We start from the raw sequence: 20,510 nt of genomic DNA, 5'->3' as shown, positions 1-20,510 counted from the left end.
ACTCTTTACTGGAAAAGCACAAAAGCAGATGACATCTACCAAGAACGCTCGTGTCATCACCGCGCACTGGCTCAAAAAGGGCACGCATCTTTCCTTGTGTTTTCCTTCAAGTGGCGGTTGTATTATCTCCAGCGGGGCAGTAATTCGCGCCCTCGCTTGCTCACATCAATGATACGTGCTGCAATAATGTAGTACTCGCAACAAAATGATCTTTGAGCGCATGCGGCATGTTGCATGCAACCGTGGAGCAGCTCTTTGTAACATGCAAGAAGGGGCACTAGGAGAACTTATGAGGGTATGCGGAGAGGTAATAATCCTCTAGCCTGTTCCTCTGCTCAGAAGGAAGGGGTATGAGGAGTGGTGATGAGGATAGTATGCGATTACACGAGAGTTGGCATGTAAGCTAGTGAGACGGAAAGAAATTGGATATCTTGAAGAGGTGGTAAAAACCCACTTTGAATGCTAGTTTAAGGGCCTTTCCTGCCTGTCCTGGGACATGTGAGAGGGCCACATATGAATACTGCCTTCTTTTATGGATATAGGTACAGTCATTGACAATTAACAATACAATTTCTGTCAGTACAAACCATTCAGCAGCATGGTCATATTTCTTGGAGCATCGTCTACTGCTGTGCACGACATTGTCGCTGACAATCCCAGTGGTGCAGAAAGTTTGGGAACTGGGCCTGCACTTTACCTGCATTTTTTTAAACAAACTGCTCCATGCCGAGAGTGGCATCTTTGCACCACAGAAATTAACGGTAAAGTACAGCATTCCCTAAACTAGTTCACAAAATGCAGGCAAATCGAATGGACTTAATGCTTACTGCATTAGCTTGCCATTGTTTACTGAAGAAATCTGCAACCCCCATCCATATTTTGCACAGAATTGACAAGAAAGCGTCAGTTCGCATAATCTCGTGACTGACAAGCTTTCATAGCGGTGAGGGCCTCCTGACTTCCTTCGCAGAGAGGAAGCAGTGGGAGGCATGCCTCTTCATCCGAGTGGATGTGCTTGTCACTGCTGCGCCCACGTTCCGATTATTTTTTCACTTGTGAGCTGGGTGGCAACTGATCCCCCATACGATGTAGCCAGTGGATTTGACGCATGCATGCTGGCCGCAGTAGTAGCATCATTTTTCATCCTTCATAGCTTCTGCCTTGTTTCTGACGTTCCACACATTTGCACTGAATCAAAATGAAACTACTGCTTGCCACAACTGCAGCTGATGAAGATTCCATGGTCACTATAGACACTACCATTTATGGTGCCCACGCAGTTTTGAACATACGCGGCCAATGCGGTGTCACATGTTGCAGTTAACACAAGAATAAAACGGTGCAATGCATATTTAGGTTTTTCCCATACTGTTCCCACTGATGATGATGCAGACTCCATCACTTAGTTTCGGCATGACACTAGCATTGCTTTTACTCAGTTGCATTGTACATTTGCGACATTTCACGCTTGCCACGCTCCGCGGATTGTCCGGAGTAACCAATGAGTAGCAAAATACATACACATTGATGGGAGTTTGGTGCCCTCAAATAATGTAGACACTTGCCAGGACCACAGCACAACTCCAGATTATCTGATTTTTCGAATTAACGACAGTCAAATAAACAAGATTTTACTGTATTTGTGCAATGCAGGGGTAACACCAGGGAGCCAGTACTCACGCCTCTTTGTGACCAGTGCCAAGCTGTTGCAGTGGTCAGGTCGCTTTAAGCCCTGGAACGCCAGGTCACCGTACTCTGACATCTGGCACCGGTACTTTGTACCAGATCCCACAGGCCGCTTCCGGCCGGCCTCTCGAGTGGGGGCGGCCTCACCTGCATCCAGCCAGCGTTCCCCGAGGCCATCGGCTGCTCAGCCAGATCCTCGGCTCAACCTGATCTGAAAAACAGGATGGCAACCCAGGCCAGTCTGCTAATACTGGTTGTGTTGAGTGAAAAACTGCACAGCAGGTGACAGAGAGAAGATGTAAGAAAGTATCAGGACAAGCACTGCAGGATTACCACAAGTTAAGACACTGTGCTTACATGCATGATCCTAGGTGTGGAAGTGGCACAATGAAAAGGCAATGGACCAGAAACAAAAGAAATGAACAAGACATGTGCTTGCTTCCAACTGAACTTGTATGTTAGGGAAAGTGAGAGCAAGTTTTGTATTCTCTGGTTCTCTTTTCCCTGGCCACAAATTTCGTTGTGAGGCAAAACCTGGCCCTGTTCATTTCTTCGTTCTGCATTCATACGTTCCTTGGGGACATTTTTTACACTTGTTCTCCTAGTTCTGGCAGTCGTGAGCATGCCAGCCTTACTTCTAACTCTGCTGAATGAATCTCGGCTGTGATTGTCTTCAGCTTGAAGGTAAACTTTCACAACAGCTTGGTCTAAGCTGAAGCTCATCAGTCTTTCCACTTGGAACTCTTGAACTTGTCATGGGCCAAACATTTTGCAAAGGCCTCCAAGAGACTGCTGCTTTACATAGTGCAACCAATGCCAATAACAACAATGACTGGTAAGAAGCACATAGACCTGAAGGTTCTGCTTTGCAGGGCCATGATTATTTATTTCAATTTTCACTTTTCAACATTTTATCTAGGTCGAACTACTACCATCATTTTCATAACTGCTAATAGTTATGCGCACCATTAGAGCAAACTGTTGTTATCTGTTGAACGTCTCTGAGCATAAAACACCTGCAAGGCTTGTTAATGATACAAGACACTAATTGCAGAAGTCAACCATTAAAACGATGTTTTAAGCTCAGCCTAGAAGGCACTGAGTACGTCACTGTGGATCCAGTGCCATTGTTTCGTGCATCATTCACAACGGTGGCTCGCTTTTGCATCCTGCGCTCCTTCTCTGTCTTAGCACTTGAGCTGCACTCAAAGCCGTACTTTCATGACCATGCAGAGCAATATCGCTGGGCCTAGCCAAACATTGTACTGACCTTTGGTATCTGCATAGCCTCTATGGTTGGTCGGATCTAGGAGGGCATGCAGCATTTTCACAGCAGTGTCATTCTGTACCACCAGATGGTGCCACTGCCACACAAGTGGTGAGATTTGTCAACTCTTGCTTCTCAATTGGTCATAAATGTGCAGAAGAAAAGCATTTGCAAAATGTATGTGTGAAATGAGCATACGCACCCAGAAGGAAGAGTCACATTGGGATGAAACATAGCAAAAATTGCAATGGTTACAAGATGTACTGGCAAACTATTATAAAGTTCTGGATACATTGGGGAAGCCGCAAGCGATGATTACTCTTACTACAGTCAGCGACCAATAATTCAGACTCAGTAGAGGTCAGAATAATCGAGAGTTCGAAATATCAGATTCACCAGAAAACAATTGACAATCCAGAAGTGACCAAAAAGGGTATGCCATATTTTTGTACCATGACTTTTGGAAATGCTTGCACTTTTGCATGACTTGCATCAGATGCATTGGCATCAACAAGCAACGGCATTCTTAGTACAGTGCCCAGGAACACTGTCGTTCGTCGACACGTCTGAAGCTGCTCACGCAAAATGTTGGAAAAGGGAAAGTATCTTCGAAATAATCATCTCAGAATAAAGCCCAGGTTTGACAATGCATTGCTGCGTGTAAATGAGCTCACGTATGCTTGCCAGCAACCTGGTTCGTTTGTATCTCGACCATTGTTATGCTGTCAGTACAGATAGGCAAAAGACAGTCAATGCATGCACTGAATCTTCATCCCCTGGCGGCAATACAGAAGTCATCCGTGCTGTGATAGGTAAACTATCGCAGGTTTTTTTCGCAACAGTCATTCTCTAGCCCTTGTCAGTACAGACATTGGGGATAGAGTTGACACTGCTTGAAACAGCTTGAAGAAGTCGCCGGAACTGTGTAGCTATTTAACATGCGAGTGAACAAACGCTGGGTGCATGCAGCTATCACCAGCAGAACTTGCATGACCATTAAGCTTGCCAAGCTTGGCTTGGCTTGTTCTGCGATTTGGCTTGTCCTGCAAAGCCTAGTTGGTGCTGGACCAACCAGGCTTTGCTAGTTTCAGTATCAGGGAGACCCCAACAACATGGCCAACAACCATGCCACGGCGATGCCGGCGACACATCAAAGCCAGAATATCGCTATTTCAATTTAGCATGCAGCCATACAGGCGGTGTTCAGAATATTAAATGGCCCGCCATTAAGGTGTCCAAAATTTCTGTCGTTCTTATAGATTAAGTCTATGGAGCCAGTTGTGGTGCCTCAAGGCAGTCCGAATAGTCAAGCACATCTTGAGTTTTCAGTGTCTGAATTTTCGGTTGATGACTGCAAATGATGCCTACTGGAACCACCGGAAGTTGTTTTGTTTTGCGTGGTTGTCAATCTAATGTGTGTTGTTTTTGCATTTTTAGTTGTCATCGGTGTCAGTGAAACCACACACTGTTGCTTAGTAAAAAGTCACCTACAGTAGGTCACGACCAGATTGCACTTCCCTCCCTCCCCCCCCTCCTTCAGCAACAGTGCAGGGGGAAATGCAGTCAAACCTGACACAGAAGTAGCTTCGTTATATCCAATATTTGTTATAAGCATATGTAAATTACACAGTAATAGTGGTATGACAATTCTTGTTTACTGCGTTATATTCCTGTTCATTATATCAAGGTTTGACTGTAGCATCCAAAGGATGAGAAAATTTAGCATCAGCTCTGAGCTGCCTCATGGCTTTCTCATTGCGGAAAAAAAGACAAGTAGGGAAGCCATGTGCAAGCGTTTTGTTTTTATTAGGCCCTGTGCAACTTCTTAACAGCACAACAAATCTCTTTATGTGTAACTGTCTTGCACGACCTCTGAAGTGGCGGTGTTTTACTGTTGCTACAGCATGATGCATCGTAATCTTGGAGACCATGCTTTTGGCATACTGCAATGTTCTCACTTGCCTTTATAGAAGTGGAACATGCTGTTCACAAGCTGAAATGCATTAGGATGGCTGAATTTGTTATGCTTTGAATTTAAGGTGTCACTGATGTCAGTGGTTGAGAACATGCTTCAAAACACCCCATGAAATTGGCTTATTAGGATAACAGTATGAGACGACAGGCTCCAGGAACTGTTGGTGCCACAGCATCTGGTGAATTTTGTATGGTACTACCCCTCCAGGATAAACAAATATGCATGGAGTGCTTCGAGTCAAATGCCAGCACAGCCTGTTTCGTTTGCCAGCCCTGCCTTCCTCTTATAGTCTGACATTTATTCATGCTGACCTGCAATTTCATACAGAAGGATTTGTTATTGGTTCTGGACACATGCTGTGTTGTCTGTGTGCCTCTGCTTTAAATATTAGTCCACTATGGGCTGCTTTAGACATGCTGCTTTAGTACAGGATTTTTCTTTTCTAAATAAGATCGTGCTTCTGATTTTGTTAAGCAGCATCCAAAACGCACAGTAGTTTAGTTGCACCATAGTGAGCAAATGTTTGGAAACCACAGGAGCTGAAAAATTTTTAATTTTTCTGACGTGACCGTGCAGCCTGAAATTCTGTTTTCTATCACAAAGGTAAAAGAAAAATGGAAAGCCTGAAATTCCAGCATCTGTGGGAGACAGGCACACCTGCAGTGTGCCACTCCATTTCAAGCTGTAAGTGTGGGATAGTAATTGAATTTCTTTCATGGCATCCATGGTGTCAGAAGGTATGCTGGCATTTCTACGTGAATGTACACCTACCAGCCTTTGTGTCCCTGGCAAAGTGCTTAGAAAGAGATAGAGAGAGAACTTTATTTACGGAAAGGCAGAGAGGTCAGGCAGAATGCTTAGTCACGTATGTATTGTCACAGGACATGTATGGCGCAAGTATTAACAGCCATTGAAATCTTCTCTTTGAGAGAAGCTGAAATGGAGTGTAGGAGGTGCATGGGGTGCTTCGAGTCAAATGTCAGCACAACCTATTTCGTTTGCCTGATCACACATCCTAGAAAATTTCTTTGTTGCACGCTTAAATATTTCATTATGGTTACGGGTGAAGGTCAGCATACTCTATACTTCTCAATGCATTTAGTAGTATCAAGTGAGCAAATTGGCCCTTGAATGTAGCATTGACTTATCAATGTGCTACTGGATCATTTTGGCAAGTCCTTCAGTGTATTGTGCAGTATGTGTGGCACTTCTCTTGAAGACCATGACAGAGGCGTGTGCAGAACCTCGTCATGGCTTATTGCTGTCATTGTAGGAGTGTTTGCAGAGCATAGGGAGTGTGATGGTCTACTTATGAGATTATTAGTTATTTATTTTTTTTCTAATGGGCATGAGCATATTTTTGTACTGTACACAGCGTGCCTCCTCACATCTCTGCCTGCTGTATGTGCACAATGAGTCAAGGCAGAAAAATTGCAGTTTGTTGTTTATGAGCAGACGACACTTGACAACCGTCATAACCTTGTTCGTCTTGTGAGTTTTTATTTTGCCTCCCCCGATGCATTGTCTCAGTTTCTCAAGTTAGGCAGTGCCACTTATTCTGTTGGGGATCATCATTTTGCCTTCCTTACTTGCCTAAGGTACCATGCTGTCACCTGTTTTAGATCTCTACTCAAATGCTTCAGTGTTGACGCAAGGCAGATAAGAATGGTCTATCCTATGTGGTCAGAGCATAGGCCGTTGCGATCATAGTGGTCTTTACTTCTATGCCCCGTAAACATTTCCCTTACCTTTAGTCTGATGTATCTGAAAATATTTCATCTGACTCTTTTGTACCTCATCTCACTGTATAGTCAGTTCTGTTATCAGTAGGTGTGCACTTCTCAATTTTTTGAAAAATCTATCACAACTGAAGCATTTAGTAAAAAGATGGTTGCAACGCATGCTAATGATGCATACAGTTTATGCCACATGAACGACAAACAGCATAAGCGAGAAAGATTTTCACTTTTGTATTGCTGAATGCCATTGTCTGTCTGTCTGAATGTGCGCAAGGTACGTGTTAGGCCTAGTTTCGACATCTTCGAAGCAACAGCTTATGAAAGCGAGAGAAGGCAAAAGACAAGTGTGGCGCTTGCCTTTGTTTTTCCCATCTGTCCTGTCTTGTAGTGCTGATACTTCGCTCTAGGACGATTGCAAGGCATGCAGTAAATGTTGTTCTAGCACCTACCATTGTGAGCCAGTTGGCCATGGCGTTCTGCAGCACATGAGAAGGTGGGTTTGATTCCAATCAAAGGCGACTGCACTAATGTAAAAAATGCTTGTGTGGCACACCTTGGGCACTTCTTAAAGAACCCCTTGCTATGAAAACTAATTCGGAGCCATCCAGTGCGGCATCTTTCGTAGCCTCGTGTTGCTTTGCTGTGCTAATCCCCATCTATCAATCAACGTGTCAGCACAGGCTAAATCTGAACATTTATGAACTGCACCTCTTTGGAGCAGGATATTGTTCCTTCTCTGTGTTCAATCTCTGGCTGTTTCTCCGTTTACTTGTTTGCAAGGGTGCGTGCAACAAATGATGTTTGGTTGTATTGTTTCCTAGATATAGAGCAGCGTTTAATGCAGCATAATGTACCTTGCGATGACTTTTGCAATCAGTGTGCACTGTTTTTGCTTGTTAATGCCACTGGTTATTGTTTCCTATTCTACCTCTGTTGCTAGATCTCAGTCTCAAGCCACTTGGTCCCTTTGCCTTGTATATTAAGTATTACCTCTGCACCGTGTTTTTTTAAATCAGCTGTGATATAAATGCAGCCTTATGCTCTCACTGTCTTGGAAGTTGGCTCTACAAGGTTGAGTATTACGCTGTTTCTCAAGCATTGTCTGTATCCTGTTCTTTTTTTTACACAATATATGGTGATACAAATGTCTTAAAATATTGTGTTTACACAAGTATAATGTTACCTTCTTGTACAAAATTTCAAGTTTGAGCAAGTACCTTGCACTATTATATAAGGACCCATGCTCCACACACTTACTTGAGGTTTCTCCACAATTTTGTACCAAGCTCAGCCATTAGGCACTAGCCCATTGTGGGAAAGCACATGTCAGCAAGGGAATATGTGTGTGACAGAAGTGTCTTGTCACCCTCTTTAAGCTTCAACCACACAAAAAAAAATTTTTTTTCAACGCATTTTCGATGTGGCATAGCAGCATCTATTATCTTATCCTGTGTCATGACAACACTACAATGATGAGTGATTCCCGCATGCATTCGAGTACGCAGTGGAAACGTCATAGTACATGATAGCAAGAATATTGTGCAATTCAGAACAGACACCTCAACACCAGGCCAGGCAATGCCATGTCAAAAATATGTTGCAAATATGCACCTTGTGTTTGCTACTTTGTTTTGCAGTGCACGCCCTTGCACTCTCACCTGCACCGAGCATCTGGGCTGTCAGAGCAGTGCATCATTGCATTGCCCGTGCAAGCCATGGCATAAGCAGTCCCTCTGTGCCAAAGCGTGGGCATGCATTGTGAGCCCTTGACTACAGTTGCACTACGCATCTTTAGTTCACATTGCACTTGCATTATTTCATTTCTTGTTCGTCAAAAGCCCTGTTACATTTATGCAGATGTGGTAATATGCTCTTGCTTTTACAACACTGACATTGCCTGTGTATGTGAGTGAGGGCTGGAATAATTTGAATGAGATGGCTGTCATTGCCTTTCTGGGCAAGAACTTTTGAACAAGGCTTCAAAGTGTTGCACACTTTAAGAGTGTCTTGCGTGTTAGCAATTGTCCACTCCCAATGCCTCAAAAAACAAAGAAAGTAACAACAACACCCCATTTCAGTGCAAGCTTTGTGCACCTAGTGTACAGCTCAACCTTGCCCGTGGCTTTAAATATTCTGTTCCTGTTATTGATCTGCTTGCTCGTAGCATTGCAAGGTTCAACATTTTTGTACTTCCTTCCCCTACGTCAGCACCATGTCAGCTTGTTCATGGTTACCACCTAGGGCACAAATTCCTGCAACTGCTTTTAGGTGTCAAAGGCTGCATCTCCTACGGCAAAATATTGCTAACTACTCCTTCAATGACTGGCGTCGGTGTAAGGCCTTGTTCTGGCGATGGTGCCTGTCCTGCATGGACTCTGTAATTTCCTAAAGTACCAGAACTGACCAGTCTCTACTAGGCTTTGTAGGCTGTATTCTAGTCCGAGCAGACTCCCTACAGTGCTCTTGAAATACCAGAGCAGGCCAGCCTCCACAACTGCAGCTCAGCCAGAGAGCATCGAGCTAGGCTCAGTTGCAGCTACAGCACACTGTACTTGTTGGCACAGGCGGCACATCTTGTCGTGAGCCCCATTTCCTTGAGACTCAGTTATAAGGAGAAGTGCTGCTTGCATCACTGGTGCTTCATCTCACTGTTTTGAAACATGCGATCTTTCAGTTTCACTAATGTTTATGCAGATATTACATATGTCAAATAGTTGTGCAGTCCTCTGATTCTGGCAAATGAAGCACCTACAGTTTCAAGTACACTAATTTTTCAGTTGCTTCAACAAAGCACAACTTGTGATCAAGGGGTGCTTGTCTGATGAAACCTGTCGTTAAGTAGCACCTATGATGGGGACATGAACCCTTGTGCCATGTCCTGATTCTTGGAACCTTTGAGGTATTGCGAATGAATATGCATATCCATTGTTTTGTTGTTGCACGGAACACAGGCCAGCTCTAACTACTCAGCAAAGGGATCTAGCCCAGGAGCTATGTGAACATGCAGCTGTTTCTCTTTTTTTTTTTTTAGTTTGAATCGTGTGTGTGTGTGTGTGTGTCATCATCACACATTACTGGAAGAATGGTTCTGTAAACTTGTATCTCTCTCTCAATGGCAACAAATTTATGGTTACTGCTAAAGTGCAGTATGCAGATTATGAGATATTTTCTTGGCTGCAAACATGATAAAAGAGCCTAACTTTCTGGAAGAATTGATGAAATTACACACTACTATCTTAGAATATGGTTGTTCAACAACACTCGGTGAGGTTTGGAGGTTGTAAGAAGTCTGCACCCTCCTTTCTTATATGGTTGTGCAGTGAACTATGCACAGTCTAGAATTGTGTCCAAGACTACCAAGGCATACTCCTTGGGGGTTTGGGGTTTTAGTTTATGCTTGTTTCATTACCACGTCTACTGGCATTACACAGTGTTATTTCATTACAACATTGTGTTATGCCTTTTCTTCACTGGCCTATCTGCCACAGTGAATTTATTGCAATTGCAGCAATGTGAGCACCCCTGCGTGCGGAGCTGTGCATGTTGCAAAAGTATTGCAATGGCATAGCGTTGAATCTCACGGTTCTAAGCTGAGTGTAATGATCTGTTGACATGTTGTGACTCGACCTGTCTGTGGGTGTGCATGTTTGTTTGGTTGTATTTAGTGGTGTCATTTCTGGCCCTAGTGAGGTGGTCATTTCTGGTGTTCTGTTTGTGATGCGGTGCCTCCGTAGACTGTTGCATCGTCCAATGCTTCCTGATTTTGCTGTATTTATTGTAACTTATTTGAACAGAAGTCTAGAAATAAACTGTGTGTAAACTTTTCACTGCACTAGTGTGCTTTTTTTCATTTTTTCCCCTCCCTCCTTCCTCTCCCTCTCTTACATAAGTGCTTCTGAAGCACAAAGATTCATGGAAAACAGCACTATAGCTTCCCTACGCCTCTTTACTTGCCATTATGTTGGTAGTGGCCTCTCATGGACAGATCACTGGCATGATGAGTAAAAATGTGAAACAATTAAGCTTTATAGGTGCAGGACCACAATGTAAGAACTCTCAAGGTGGTGGCAGTGTGCCCAAAGAATGTCAAGACACGTTTGTGGTTTTTGCAGTTTCGTTCTCTCTGAAAAGTGCCGCACATGTGCAGAGGCTGACATAGATTGGCCGCGAAGACAGTCACATCAACTTAATCATCCATCAACCTTGTGGGTTGATGGATGATCAATCAACCCACACCTTGTGCTTTGCAGTGTGTTGCTTCACGAAACAATAGAGATCTCACTGCCTTAATCATCTTGCGTTTTATTGCAATTATAACTCTTAGGATCCCTTAGGTGGTTCGTGGGATATAGCAAAATTAAAAGAGCGCAACACAGGACATGGACACGACTGAATAACAGAAGTGAATGTCTGAGTTGTCGGTCATACCGTTTTCGTTGTCGGTGCCAGCGCACTGCACAGGCCATATTTTCATACCCTGGCCCGACCCGAGCCCGAAAGCGCCGTTCGTTGGCCCGCCCGAGCCTGGCCCGGTGATTTCAAGCCTGGCCCGTACCCAGCCCAGGCTCAAAATATTCAGGGCTGGCCCGTGCCGGCCCGGTATGTTTCGACCCATTAGCCTTTGAGCCTGCACAAGCTGGGTTGACTTCTGGAATATTTTGAAGATACTGTCATGTGATCAAAGGGTGCGGGGCTGTCTTGAAGGTTCATGAAGCAGGTTTTTGCCTTGCGTACCCTCTTCACAGCTACTCTGTAACTTCGAGAGCAATAAACATTTCACTACTAGATGAACCAATGCAAATTATTGTTCGATGTGCAAACACACATATACAATGGACAGTGAAAGAAAATAGGGAGCTAACAGGCTGGCAACTGCCGCTGAAGGTGGCACAGCACCTGCTTACTGTTGAGGAGGGGCGGTAGATTAGAAGATTATTTGTAAGAGGCAGACTTCACTGCGTCAAGTTTACTGCTAAAGTTGCTGCTAAATAAAAAAGTAAACCCTTTGATCACAATGCTCGGGCTTTAAAGTGGGATATGAACGACCGTACTAGGCTTTCCAACTAGTTGCGTGGCAATATACAGTTAACACTCGATCTAACAAAACTCCAATGTTACGAAGTTACCGATCTAACAAAAATCTCCATTCCTCGGTAGGTACCCAATAAAGTTTTTCCATCTCCATCCATACGCAGTAGGTTCCCATAAGGACCGAACAAACCGTTTCTTGATTTTACGAACTTCCCGATTTAACTAAATTCGAGTGTGGTCGTCGCTTCGTTAAATCGAGTTTTAACTGTATAGCAAAGGCATAGTGAACACTCCTGTACCTACCGCTAGTGATTTCTTCTTTTGAATTTCATAAAATCATTTCAATGTACAGTGATGGAAGTAAAAGGAACAAACTTGGCTCGAATGTAAATTTAAGTACACTGGTTTATGGTTTCATAAATGCCATAATGCACGGCCATTAGAAGCTTTTTTTCATTAAACAGGAATTGGTGACACTCATGTGCTATCATATTGTCAGATGGAACATGCCATTTTATTGCTTTATTCAGCTTTATTATAATGGTATAAATTTAGGCATCTTCGTCTTGGAATGTGAGCTAATTTGTACTTTGTCTACTGTTGTCTAATTATGTAGGGTGTCAAGCTCAGCGCGTGTACAGCATAGGCCACGTAGTTATTTTTCTCTTGTTAAGTTCGGATATGATATGATTGTTGTTTAACGTAAATTCGCAGGGAACCCACCTAGTTCAAGAAAATCATACAAGGCTATGAACACATGGGTATAGCCATTTAACATGTGAAAATAACATTTAAAAAATGCAATGCGAGTAAAACTTGCTTTGTTCTGTTTTTCACATCCCTCTCACTAATGTTTCAAAATTCTGCAACATCCGTGTAGGTTTAAAATATTTATCTAAGAATAATGGACAATTCAGTCTAAATTTCATTAGTTTCACTAATCGTGTGATATGCTACCACAAAATATTCAGTGCACTAAAGTAAATAGTGAAGAAATATAATGAAAACCAGTAGGCGATTTGCGCTATCCTTTAACACGAACTATCTGTTGATGAATATTCAAGAACTAACTAAAGTCGGATACAACTTAAGTCTGCAGTGAAGCCCCGCCCATGCCCTCATAACCGCCAGCCACTGTTCTTCCACGAGACTGCAAATAGTCCGTACTTCAAACTTTCCCTGTTACCTAAATAAGGCAGTAAGCACAAAAATAAAATTATTGGTTCGTAATTTTATACGGTTTCACTCGCATATTATAGCGGAATGGTGAAACCCTAATTCTTTATTGAACTGAAATAAAATGCTTGCTTCGCTGCAGCTATTTATTATCAAATTCCACTTCAGTCGGCAGTGAAGTTTCATGAGTAAAACGGGCTCAGCAATGAAATACCGCGTACCGCGGACTTTTGAAGAGTGAAATGCTCAGACTCCATACACCTTGGCCATGTCTCTTGCACACCTCATTGCATCCGTCGATGAAAAGACTGCAAGAACAGCAGACATTCCGGAGGCACGGCTGCTCAATGGAACGTGCGTTTCCATTGAGCGGCCGTGCCGGAGGTATCAAGTACGACGCCATTTTGAAAAGGTCACATGACTACTATTTTGTTTGCTTCTGTGATTGGCTGGTGGAATAACAACCGGCACAGTCCGTGTGCCTTCGTTGTTAACTGCTGTTTCTTTAAGTTGTATGATACCACTTTATTTCACTACTTTAGGAACTTGTTTGAAACTTATTTCATTTATGTTTTTGTATTAAAATAATCTTGCACAAGGCAGTGCCGAGCGGCATATCAGTGACTCCAGCCGGAAATCTAATATAGGCAAAGACTGCTGCAACGCGGTGCTCCCCAGACGACCCCACACAGTATCGACTCCTGCAACGCACGGAAGTGACGTCACTAAATGTCAACGTCACATGCACGCGTATTTCCGTTTTTCGAGGGCGCGTGGTTTGATTGTTTGTTCGCACGTGACATTCAGTACGCATCCCGTCAGCCGCGCTTGCGGGTCGTGCTTTTCTGCTGCCGCTGGTGCTGGACCCAAGGCCTGGTTCTGCTGCATTCTCGCAAGCCTTTGACATCATCCTTTTATATGCGCGAAAGCTGCTTTGCAGGGTTATCTTATATTTGCTAGCGTTATATATATCTATTCTAATAAGTATTTTGATGGTATTTTGATTGTGTTAGTCGCGTATTTGCCGATCTTGCTGTCCTTGTTCGCGACCTCTTGCTTTGTTCAACCCTAGCGCGGATTTCCCTGATTCAACGTATATATAGTGCTGACTAGAAGGTAGCCTCCTTTCGTTTGTGAAAAAGCTCAGATTTATTTTCTCGCAGTCTTTCTTTTTCTTCTAGGTGTCATTTTAGATTGCACTGCTTGCAACATGACACGTGTTTTGGTTGCCGGTGACTCGATGGTGAAATACGCGGACCAGTATTTCCCATCGCGTCTTAGTTTGTCAGTCAGTGTTGCCGCGCATAGAGGAGTAAGGATTGAGCATTTGCTGTCAATGATTGCTGACAAGCTAGCTGGTTTTGATGTTGTCATTGTGCACGTTGGCACTAACAACACTGTTGACAGTGTCAGCGTGTGCATGGACAAGTATCGCCAGCTCGCTCAGGGGATCATTGAGAGAAATCCCATGGTGCATGTAGCTTTTTCTGCCATTCTTCCTCGGGGGCAGAATCAGTACAGCTCATGGGAAGCTCAGTCCTCATGGTTGCATGACCTGAATGGTAACTACAAAAGGATTAACAGTGCCCTGATGCAGTACTGCCACGAGTGCGGCTACACATTCCTGGGTGGTCTCGTGGACAACTGGCCCAGTTGCCTGAGCAGAGATGGTGTCCACCCGAGCCGCTTTGGTAACAAGGTGCTGGCAGACTTCCTGTACCAGGGGGCCTGCACCCTGTCCATCCATCTGGAGAGAAGCCGCATCCAGCAGTCCTACAAGGAGACCCAGGCACCTTCTTCATGGACCAGTTGGACTCGGCAGGACAGCATCCCTGCCATCTCCGAGGCTGACTTTCCCCCGCTTGGTTTGCATATTTTAATTTCTTCGCATGCAGCAAGTGGACCTTCCACAGCACCAGCTCCTGTCTGGAAAGCCAGCACTGCTCCTTTGCAGAGGCACGGCACCAACCAGCCTACCAGAACCCTTCAAGGTGCTGGATTTTCACTTGTTGGCGGTGTCCGTGTCCGTTGCAAGGGAAGCAAGGCTTGGTTCACCTGGGACAGCCTGCCTTCCCCCACTTTCCATGGCACAAGTGTACCAAGTAGGGGAAAAGCCGAGGGGAGGTCTGCTGAGCCAATGATCCCTGGTCGAGGTGCAAGCACCACTTGTGTCTGGAAAACTAGGAGAGCCACACAAAAGCATGAGAGTGCTCCTGTTGTGTGCTCACCTGTGGGGGAAGGAGAGGCCAGTGCTCAAGAAGCAGCTGTGCCAGAGGCTGTCTCCCACTGTGGCGACAGGGAGTGGAAAGTGGTAGTATCGAGGAGGAGGCGGAAGGCTGCAGCACTGCACAAGCAAGAATGGAGCTGTGACCTGGCTGCAGACAGGAAAGGCAAAGTTCTTGCTGTGACAGCTGCCAAGTTCTTGAAGTTCGCTTCACCTTTGAAAGCAGTTGTTAGCCAGAAACAGACATGCATTAACAGTATAAAGTCTGAGTCTGCTCCTTCTGCTGTCTCTGGTAGCAAGCTTGAAGGACAAGCCAGTGCCCCTCATGACGCCATTTGTGATAGTTTTGGCAAGGTGCAGCATGTGGCTAGCAGGCAGAATAAAGACTGCTTGGTAGTTGCTATGGCTGAGTGCAGACCTGTCATAAATGGTGTTCCAAATGAGGTCATTGTCTGCAAATGCTGTAGGTCAGAAACAATGCAAGATGGAGGGCAGATGACGAGCAATCCTGGCACAGAGGCTGGTGACCTTGACAAAGCTGCGTGCATTGCTCCCACGCGACGTAGGTGTTGTGAGGCTGCTTTGACATCCAGCTGCAGGCCTGCCAGCTCTGATGCCCAGGCTGTTTGTGAAGGAGCTGGTGCTAACACAACCAGAGTTCCTAACACTGTCACTTTATTGCATGGTGGAGGCAGCAAAGTTTATTTAAATGCAACATTTGATAATTTTATTTCTTTCAGGCAAAGCTTTGATGAATGGTGCAGGGAGGGCAAGCACATAGTCACAATAAGTAGGTCTCATAGAAGTCCATTTGCAACAGAATCTAAAGAGTTTGAGTATATTAGGATTTCATATAGCTGTGTTCATGGTCGTGCTATAAAACCAAGAGGCACAGGAAAGCGACCCAAGCAAGCATACAATGGTACTGGTTGTGAAATGGCAGTTTCAGTAAGCCTGTGCAAATCACCTACTCTTCACTACAAAATAACCAAGCTGCAAGCTAAGCATAATCACGCCACGAAGTATTATGACTTGTATCCTCAAAGCAGGCTTCTAAACGATGCAGAGAAGGTAGAATTCTTTGATTTTGCCAAATGTAATATTGGCCCAAAGTATTTTAAAAGTTTGGTCGAACAGAAAACGGGCAAGAAATTAACTACAAAAGATGTTAACAATTACAAGCAAAGGTTTTCTATTCCTATTCGCAACGAGCAGGCTCACGGAGAAATGGTTTTGGAAAAAATAGACACCTTGTTAGCAAATAATCCAAACTGGGTCATTCACTATGAAAAGAATCAAAGTAATAACCTGCAATTTGTGTTACTTCAGACAACGCACATGCGTGAGATTTTGGAAAAGTACCCAGAGATTTTATTTATTGATGGAACATATAAAGTAAACATTGAAGGCTATATCTTGTACTCTATATTGGTTGAAGATGGTGGAGGTCGTGGGAGACCTGTGTGTTATGCCTTTTTGCAGAATGAAACGACTGAAATTGTGCAGGCTATGTTTGCCAAGTTTGCAGAGTTTAACCCGTTCATTGTATCTGCTTGCAGAGTAGTCATGATAGATAAAGACATGAACGAGCTACGCATTTTGACCAAGATTCTTCCTAATTCTGAAATTTTGTTGTGTACATGGCATGTGCTGCAATGCTTTCAGCAAAAAGTCAATGAGAAAGCTAGACTGCAGCGTGATCAGTTACTCCCTCTGTTAAAAAAAATTGTTTATTCCTTCACTGTGCAGGACTACTTAGACAGGCTTGCTGAGCTCGAAGCTATGGCGTCTAAAGATTTTATTTCTTATTACATGCAGAACTGGCACTCCTGTAAAGAAATGTGGGTACATGCATATCGGCAGAAACTTCCTACATTTGGTAATAACACGAATAATCGCATTGAGTGTCACAATCAAAAAATTAAAAGTTATCTCACTTCAAGCATGCATTTGGTTCAAGCAATAGAAGCATTAGTAAGTTATATTGAGAAGGATTTCTTATCTCTAAAATTTTCCAAGTTTAAGGAAATGAAGCTGAACTTAAATGTAAATGATGTCAGTGAGCCATTTCAACTAGACTTGGCCCGTAATTGCACTTCTGAGGCCACAAGTAAAGTACTTGAGCAGTATAAACGGTTTAAAGAAGTAGGTTATTTGGTTACTTCCACTGCTAATTCTTATGTAGTGGCTTCAGCAAGTTCTGAGCACAGTGTTTCATTATGCCTGACGCGTTGCATGTGTGCTTTTTATAATCAGTACAGTTTGCCTTGTGCACACATTATAGCAGCTCGGCATTTTGCCAAGCAAGACCTTTTTGACAAAGCATGCATACCAGACAGGTGGTGTAAGGATCATTTCCTGAGTGACAGCTGCATGGTCTCAAGTGCCACACCAGTGGTGACAAGCAGCATTCAGCTGCTGCCATCTGTGAAGCTCGACACTGCTCAAGAAAAGTATTCTTACACCTACAAGAGGCTTTGTGAAATGTCCAAGACTGTGGCTAATGTATTATCTAATTGTGGTGAGAAGGAGCTAATGGAAAAACTTGCATCATGCGAGGCATTCTTCAGAAACTTAACCACCTTTCCTAGTAATCAAATTACAGTTAGCTTACAAGGTACACCAGCTCCATTACCCCAGTTGACTGCTACAAGCAGTTGCAGGCATTCGAATAGTACAAAACTTAATGTACCTTTGGTAAAAGCAAGAAGAGGACGGCCAAAGAAAGTCAAAGCTGTTAAGCGTAAGTTTTTGCCATCGCAAAAGCAAATGGTAAGCCTTGCAATGGTGACAGCAGACATGTTAAATGTCTGCAAACGCTACTCTCTTTCAGATGCCGATTTAAATGCTTTAGTACAGGGCACCTCAATATCAGACAGCGTGATTAACGTAGCACAATACTTGATTCATAAAAAGTTTCCTCACTGGGATGGCTTTCAAGATGTGCTACTTGGCCATCGTTTACTATTTACTAAAGTAGAAAGCCCTTTTATTCAAATCTTGCATGTCCGAAATCCCGATCACTGGCTTACGGTAACCAATGCTGACGCTGATGAAAACACAGTCTTTGTATATGACTCAATTGACCAAGGTACTCCTTCTGATGCCATCAGGCAAATCTGTCACATGCTAAAATTGCAGTCACCAACGCTGACCATTTGCACTAAAGGGGCACAAAACCAGTGCAACACGCTTGACTGTGGCTTGTTTGCAATTGCAAATATGTATTATTTAGCATCAGATTGGAGACCAGAAAATTTAAACCTTAGTCAGAGTATGCTGCGCAGACATTTGCTGAAATGCATACAAAAAGGCAACATGGAAGATTTTCCACTCACAAGCTCCCCCACTACTCGTGTGCGGCCAAAAGATTGTATTTATGAGTTGCATTGTGTATGCAGGCAACCGCTGTATGGCAGAAAAGTACTGGACATTTCTTGTGCATACTGTTCAAAAACCTTTCACAGGGAATGCCTTTGCCTTTTACCAGATAATATGGATAAAAAAATAATTGTGTGCTCTAACTCATGTTTGGCTAGTGCCAAGGAAAAAATCCACACTTGTAGTACGTAGCATTTTTCTCTTTGTACGGCTTTAGCCAAACCTGACTATAACAAGCCAGCATAAAGTGAATTATCCTGTATATTGCGCACACAAAACTTCCTGACTGATACTCATGCAAAACACTCACTTGTAACAGAGGCCTTTTTTTTCATACTTTTTTTTTTAAATACTGCCTAAATGTTAGAATACTCGGAAACATACCAGCAGTGTACTTCAAGCAAGCTCCTATCGAGTCTCTATTTTGAGTGACTGGCAAGCTGTTTAAGGCTAAAGATTGCTGTCTACTATGCATGGTTTTGTTTACAAAAATGCAGGTAACTCTGACTTAATTTTTCCACTGAGGACAACAAATTCATGTAGGACAAACACAATACAAAAGTTTGTTTCCTTTCGTTATAGGTGCATTTGGATTTGAAGAATTACCTGATATAATGAACCTATTTTTAGTGCATAGGCCAGTTATTATCGAGTTTCAGTGTATCTACAAGCTACCAGTAAACACTGACACAAACCGGTGATGTGAAACTTTTATTGTTCCAGAGCCCCGTTAGCAATATGCCTGTATACTTCGATGCTGTTAAGAGGTTTATTTGTTAATTATCAATGCATTAACTTAGATCCATTAGCAGCTGTGCAACTGCTTTATGGTTACCTGCGGCATCGGGATTGCTTAGGCCCAACCACAAGAAACAAGTTTACAACATATTTTTGGCCGGCTATTTGATTTGACGTGGGCACAATTCAGCATCTAGAGCATCAACCCCAGCATCTCATCATTCTTGACGATGGCAGCTGGCGTCAACAATCCGTCAGGAATGTGTTTCTTGTGGTTGAAACTTTAATGTGGGCAGGTTCACTTTGTATTATTCAATTTGAAAACCTGATCAATCTGCTTCTAAGTAGTAGCAAGTATTTTGGATATTCAACTGTGTTACAAAATTTGCTTGCCATCGGTCTGGTACTGCTTTAGCAACCGAAATCTGTACTGACATTGCCCCATTACCTTCCCGTTGCCGCAAGTCTCTCGGCGGAGCCTGACCGCTACAGAGCGCGTTCTCGGGTGGCGGATAGAGAAAACTCTTGTCATGAAGCTGCGCTAAGCAGCTTCATGCAAGACAGGCACTTGTGCCCGCGGACCAACAGGCTAAGAAAATCCTCAACAGCAGCACTCGGGTTGTCACAGTGACATGTTCATCTCGGAGTGCAAGTTGCAGATTCTTTTTAATCCTTTGTACTTCACCTGCGTTTTTTTCCCTCTTGTACAGGTCCACTGATGTACCAGCTGCATGCATTCACACTACCATCAAGTCATCAGGAGCGTCTGTACCTCTATCTAAATATTACACTATTGTCTAAGGTGGAAAATGAGACTTGTATATTTTGCTGTAATGGTTCTGCCAATAAAAGATTGATTATACATATTTCTTTTCTTGCAAAGCTGGCATTGTGTATGTAACAGGCCAGTGCAGCATATAAGCTATAACTTTTTTTTTGCAGATGCATAACGTTCACCTGCTATGAAACCAACTTGCACTGCATAGTTAATATGAAACACAGAAGATGATTGTGCACCATCTTGAGTGCCTTCACATTCTTATTTAGTAATATTTTGCATCAGCTATGCAGCACAACTTGGCTTCCATGTTGAAGAACAAACTAGCCTACACACGTTTCCTTTTGCACTAACTACGTTAAGTATGTGCCAATTAATTCCTAGGCGAGTCTTTTTAAATACTCCTCCTTGATCAGGTGCTTGTCACTGTCAAAATTGAGGCAAGGTATAGCTTTGTCTACAATTTTTATTGGTTATGAACACAAATGAACAGAGACAGCATAAAAAAATTCATG

The 20,510-nt window shown here is 43.4% G+C and overlaps 2 protein-coding genes across 3 annotated transcripts in view; both read left to right on the top strand.

Moving 5' to 3' along the window:
- Positions 1-10,494, top strand: part of LOC126524355 (glycosyltransferase 8 domain-containing protein 1-like) — a 98,416-nt gene extending 87,922 nt beyond the window's left edge. Inside the window, exon 8 of the mRNA XM_050172683.3 lies at positions 1,654-10,494. Coding sequence (XP_050028640.2) covers positions 1,654-1,901 — 248 coding nt within the window. The 3' untranslated portion in view covers positions 1,902-10,494. The remainder of the gene's footprint in view (positions 1-1,653) is intronic.
- Positions 10,495-13,530: 3,036 nt separating this feature from the next.
- LOC140216817 (uncharacterized) lies at positions 13,531-20,079 on the top strand. Of its 2 annotated transcripts, XM_072287393.1 has the most exons (3): positions 13,592-14,739; positions 14,829-16,977; positions 17,434-20,079. In XM_072287393.1, the coding sequence occupies exons 1-2, from the start codon at positions 14,085-14,087 to the stop codon at positions 14,978-14,980; spliced, it is 807 nt and encodes a 268-aa protein (XP_072143494.1). In that variant the 5' UTR covers positions 13,592-14,084; the 3' UTR covers positions 14,981-16,977; positions 17,434-20,079. The 2 variants fall into 2 exon arrangements, 1 of the variants encoding a protein (XP_072143494.1); XR_011893513.1 differs by lacking the exon at positions 14,829-16,977 and having other exon boundaries at positions 13,531-14,739.
- Positions 20,080-20,510: the final 431 nt, after the last annotated feature.

Source organism: Dermacentor andersoni, chromosome 3, assembly GCF_023375885.2.
Source record: "Dermacentor andersoni chromosome 3, qqDerAnde1_hic_scaffold, whole genome shotgun sequence".
NCBI classification, from domain to species: domain Eukaryota; kingdom Metazoa; phylum Arthropoda; class Arachnida; order Ixodida; family Ixodidae; genus Dermacentor; species Dermacentor andersoni.
This window is presented reverse-complemented; position numbering and strand designations above follow the sequence as displayed.

Bases quoted from the DNA above. Each gene is read 5' to 3' on its own strand.
- LOC140216817 (XM_072287393.1), top strand. From the start codon at position 14,085: ATGACACGTGTTTTGGTTGCCGGTGACTCGATGGTGAAATACGCGGAC. The intron at 14,740-14,828 runs GTTTGCATATTT...GCTCCTTTGCAG, and splicing joins GGCTGACTTTCCCCCGCTTG to AGGCACGGCACCAACCAGCC.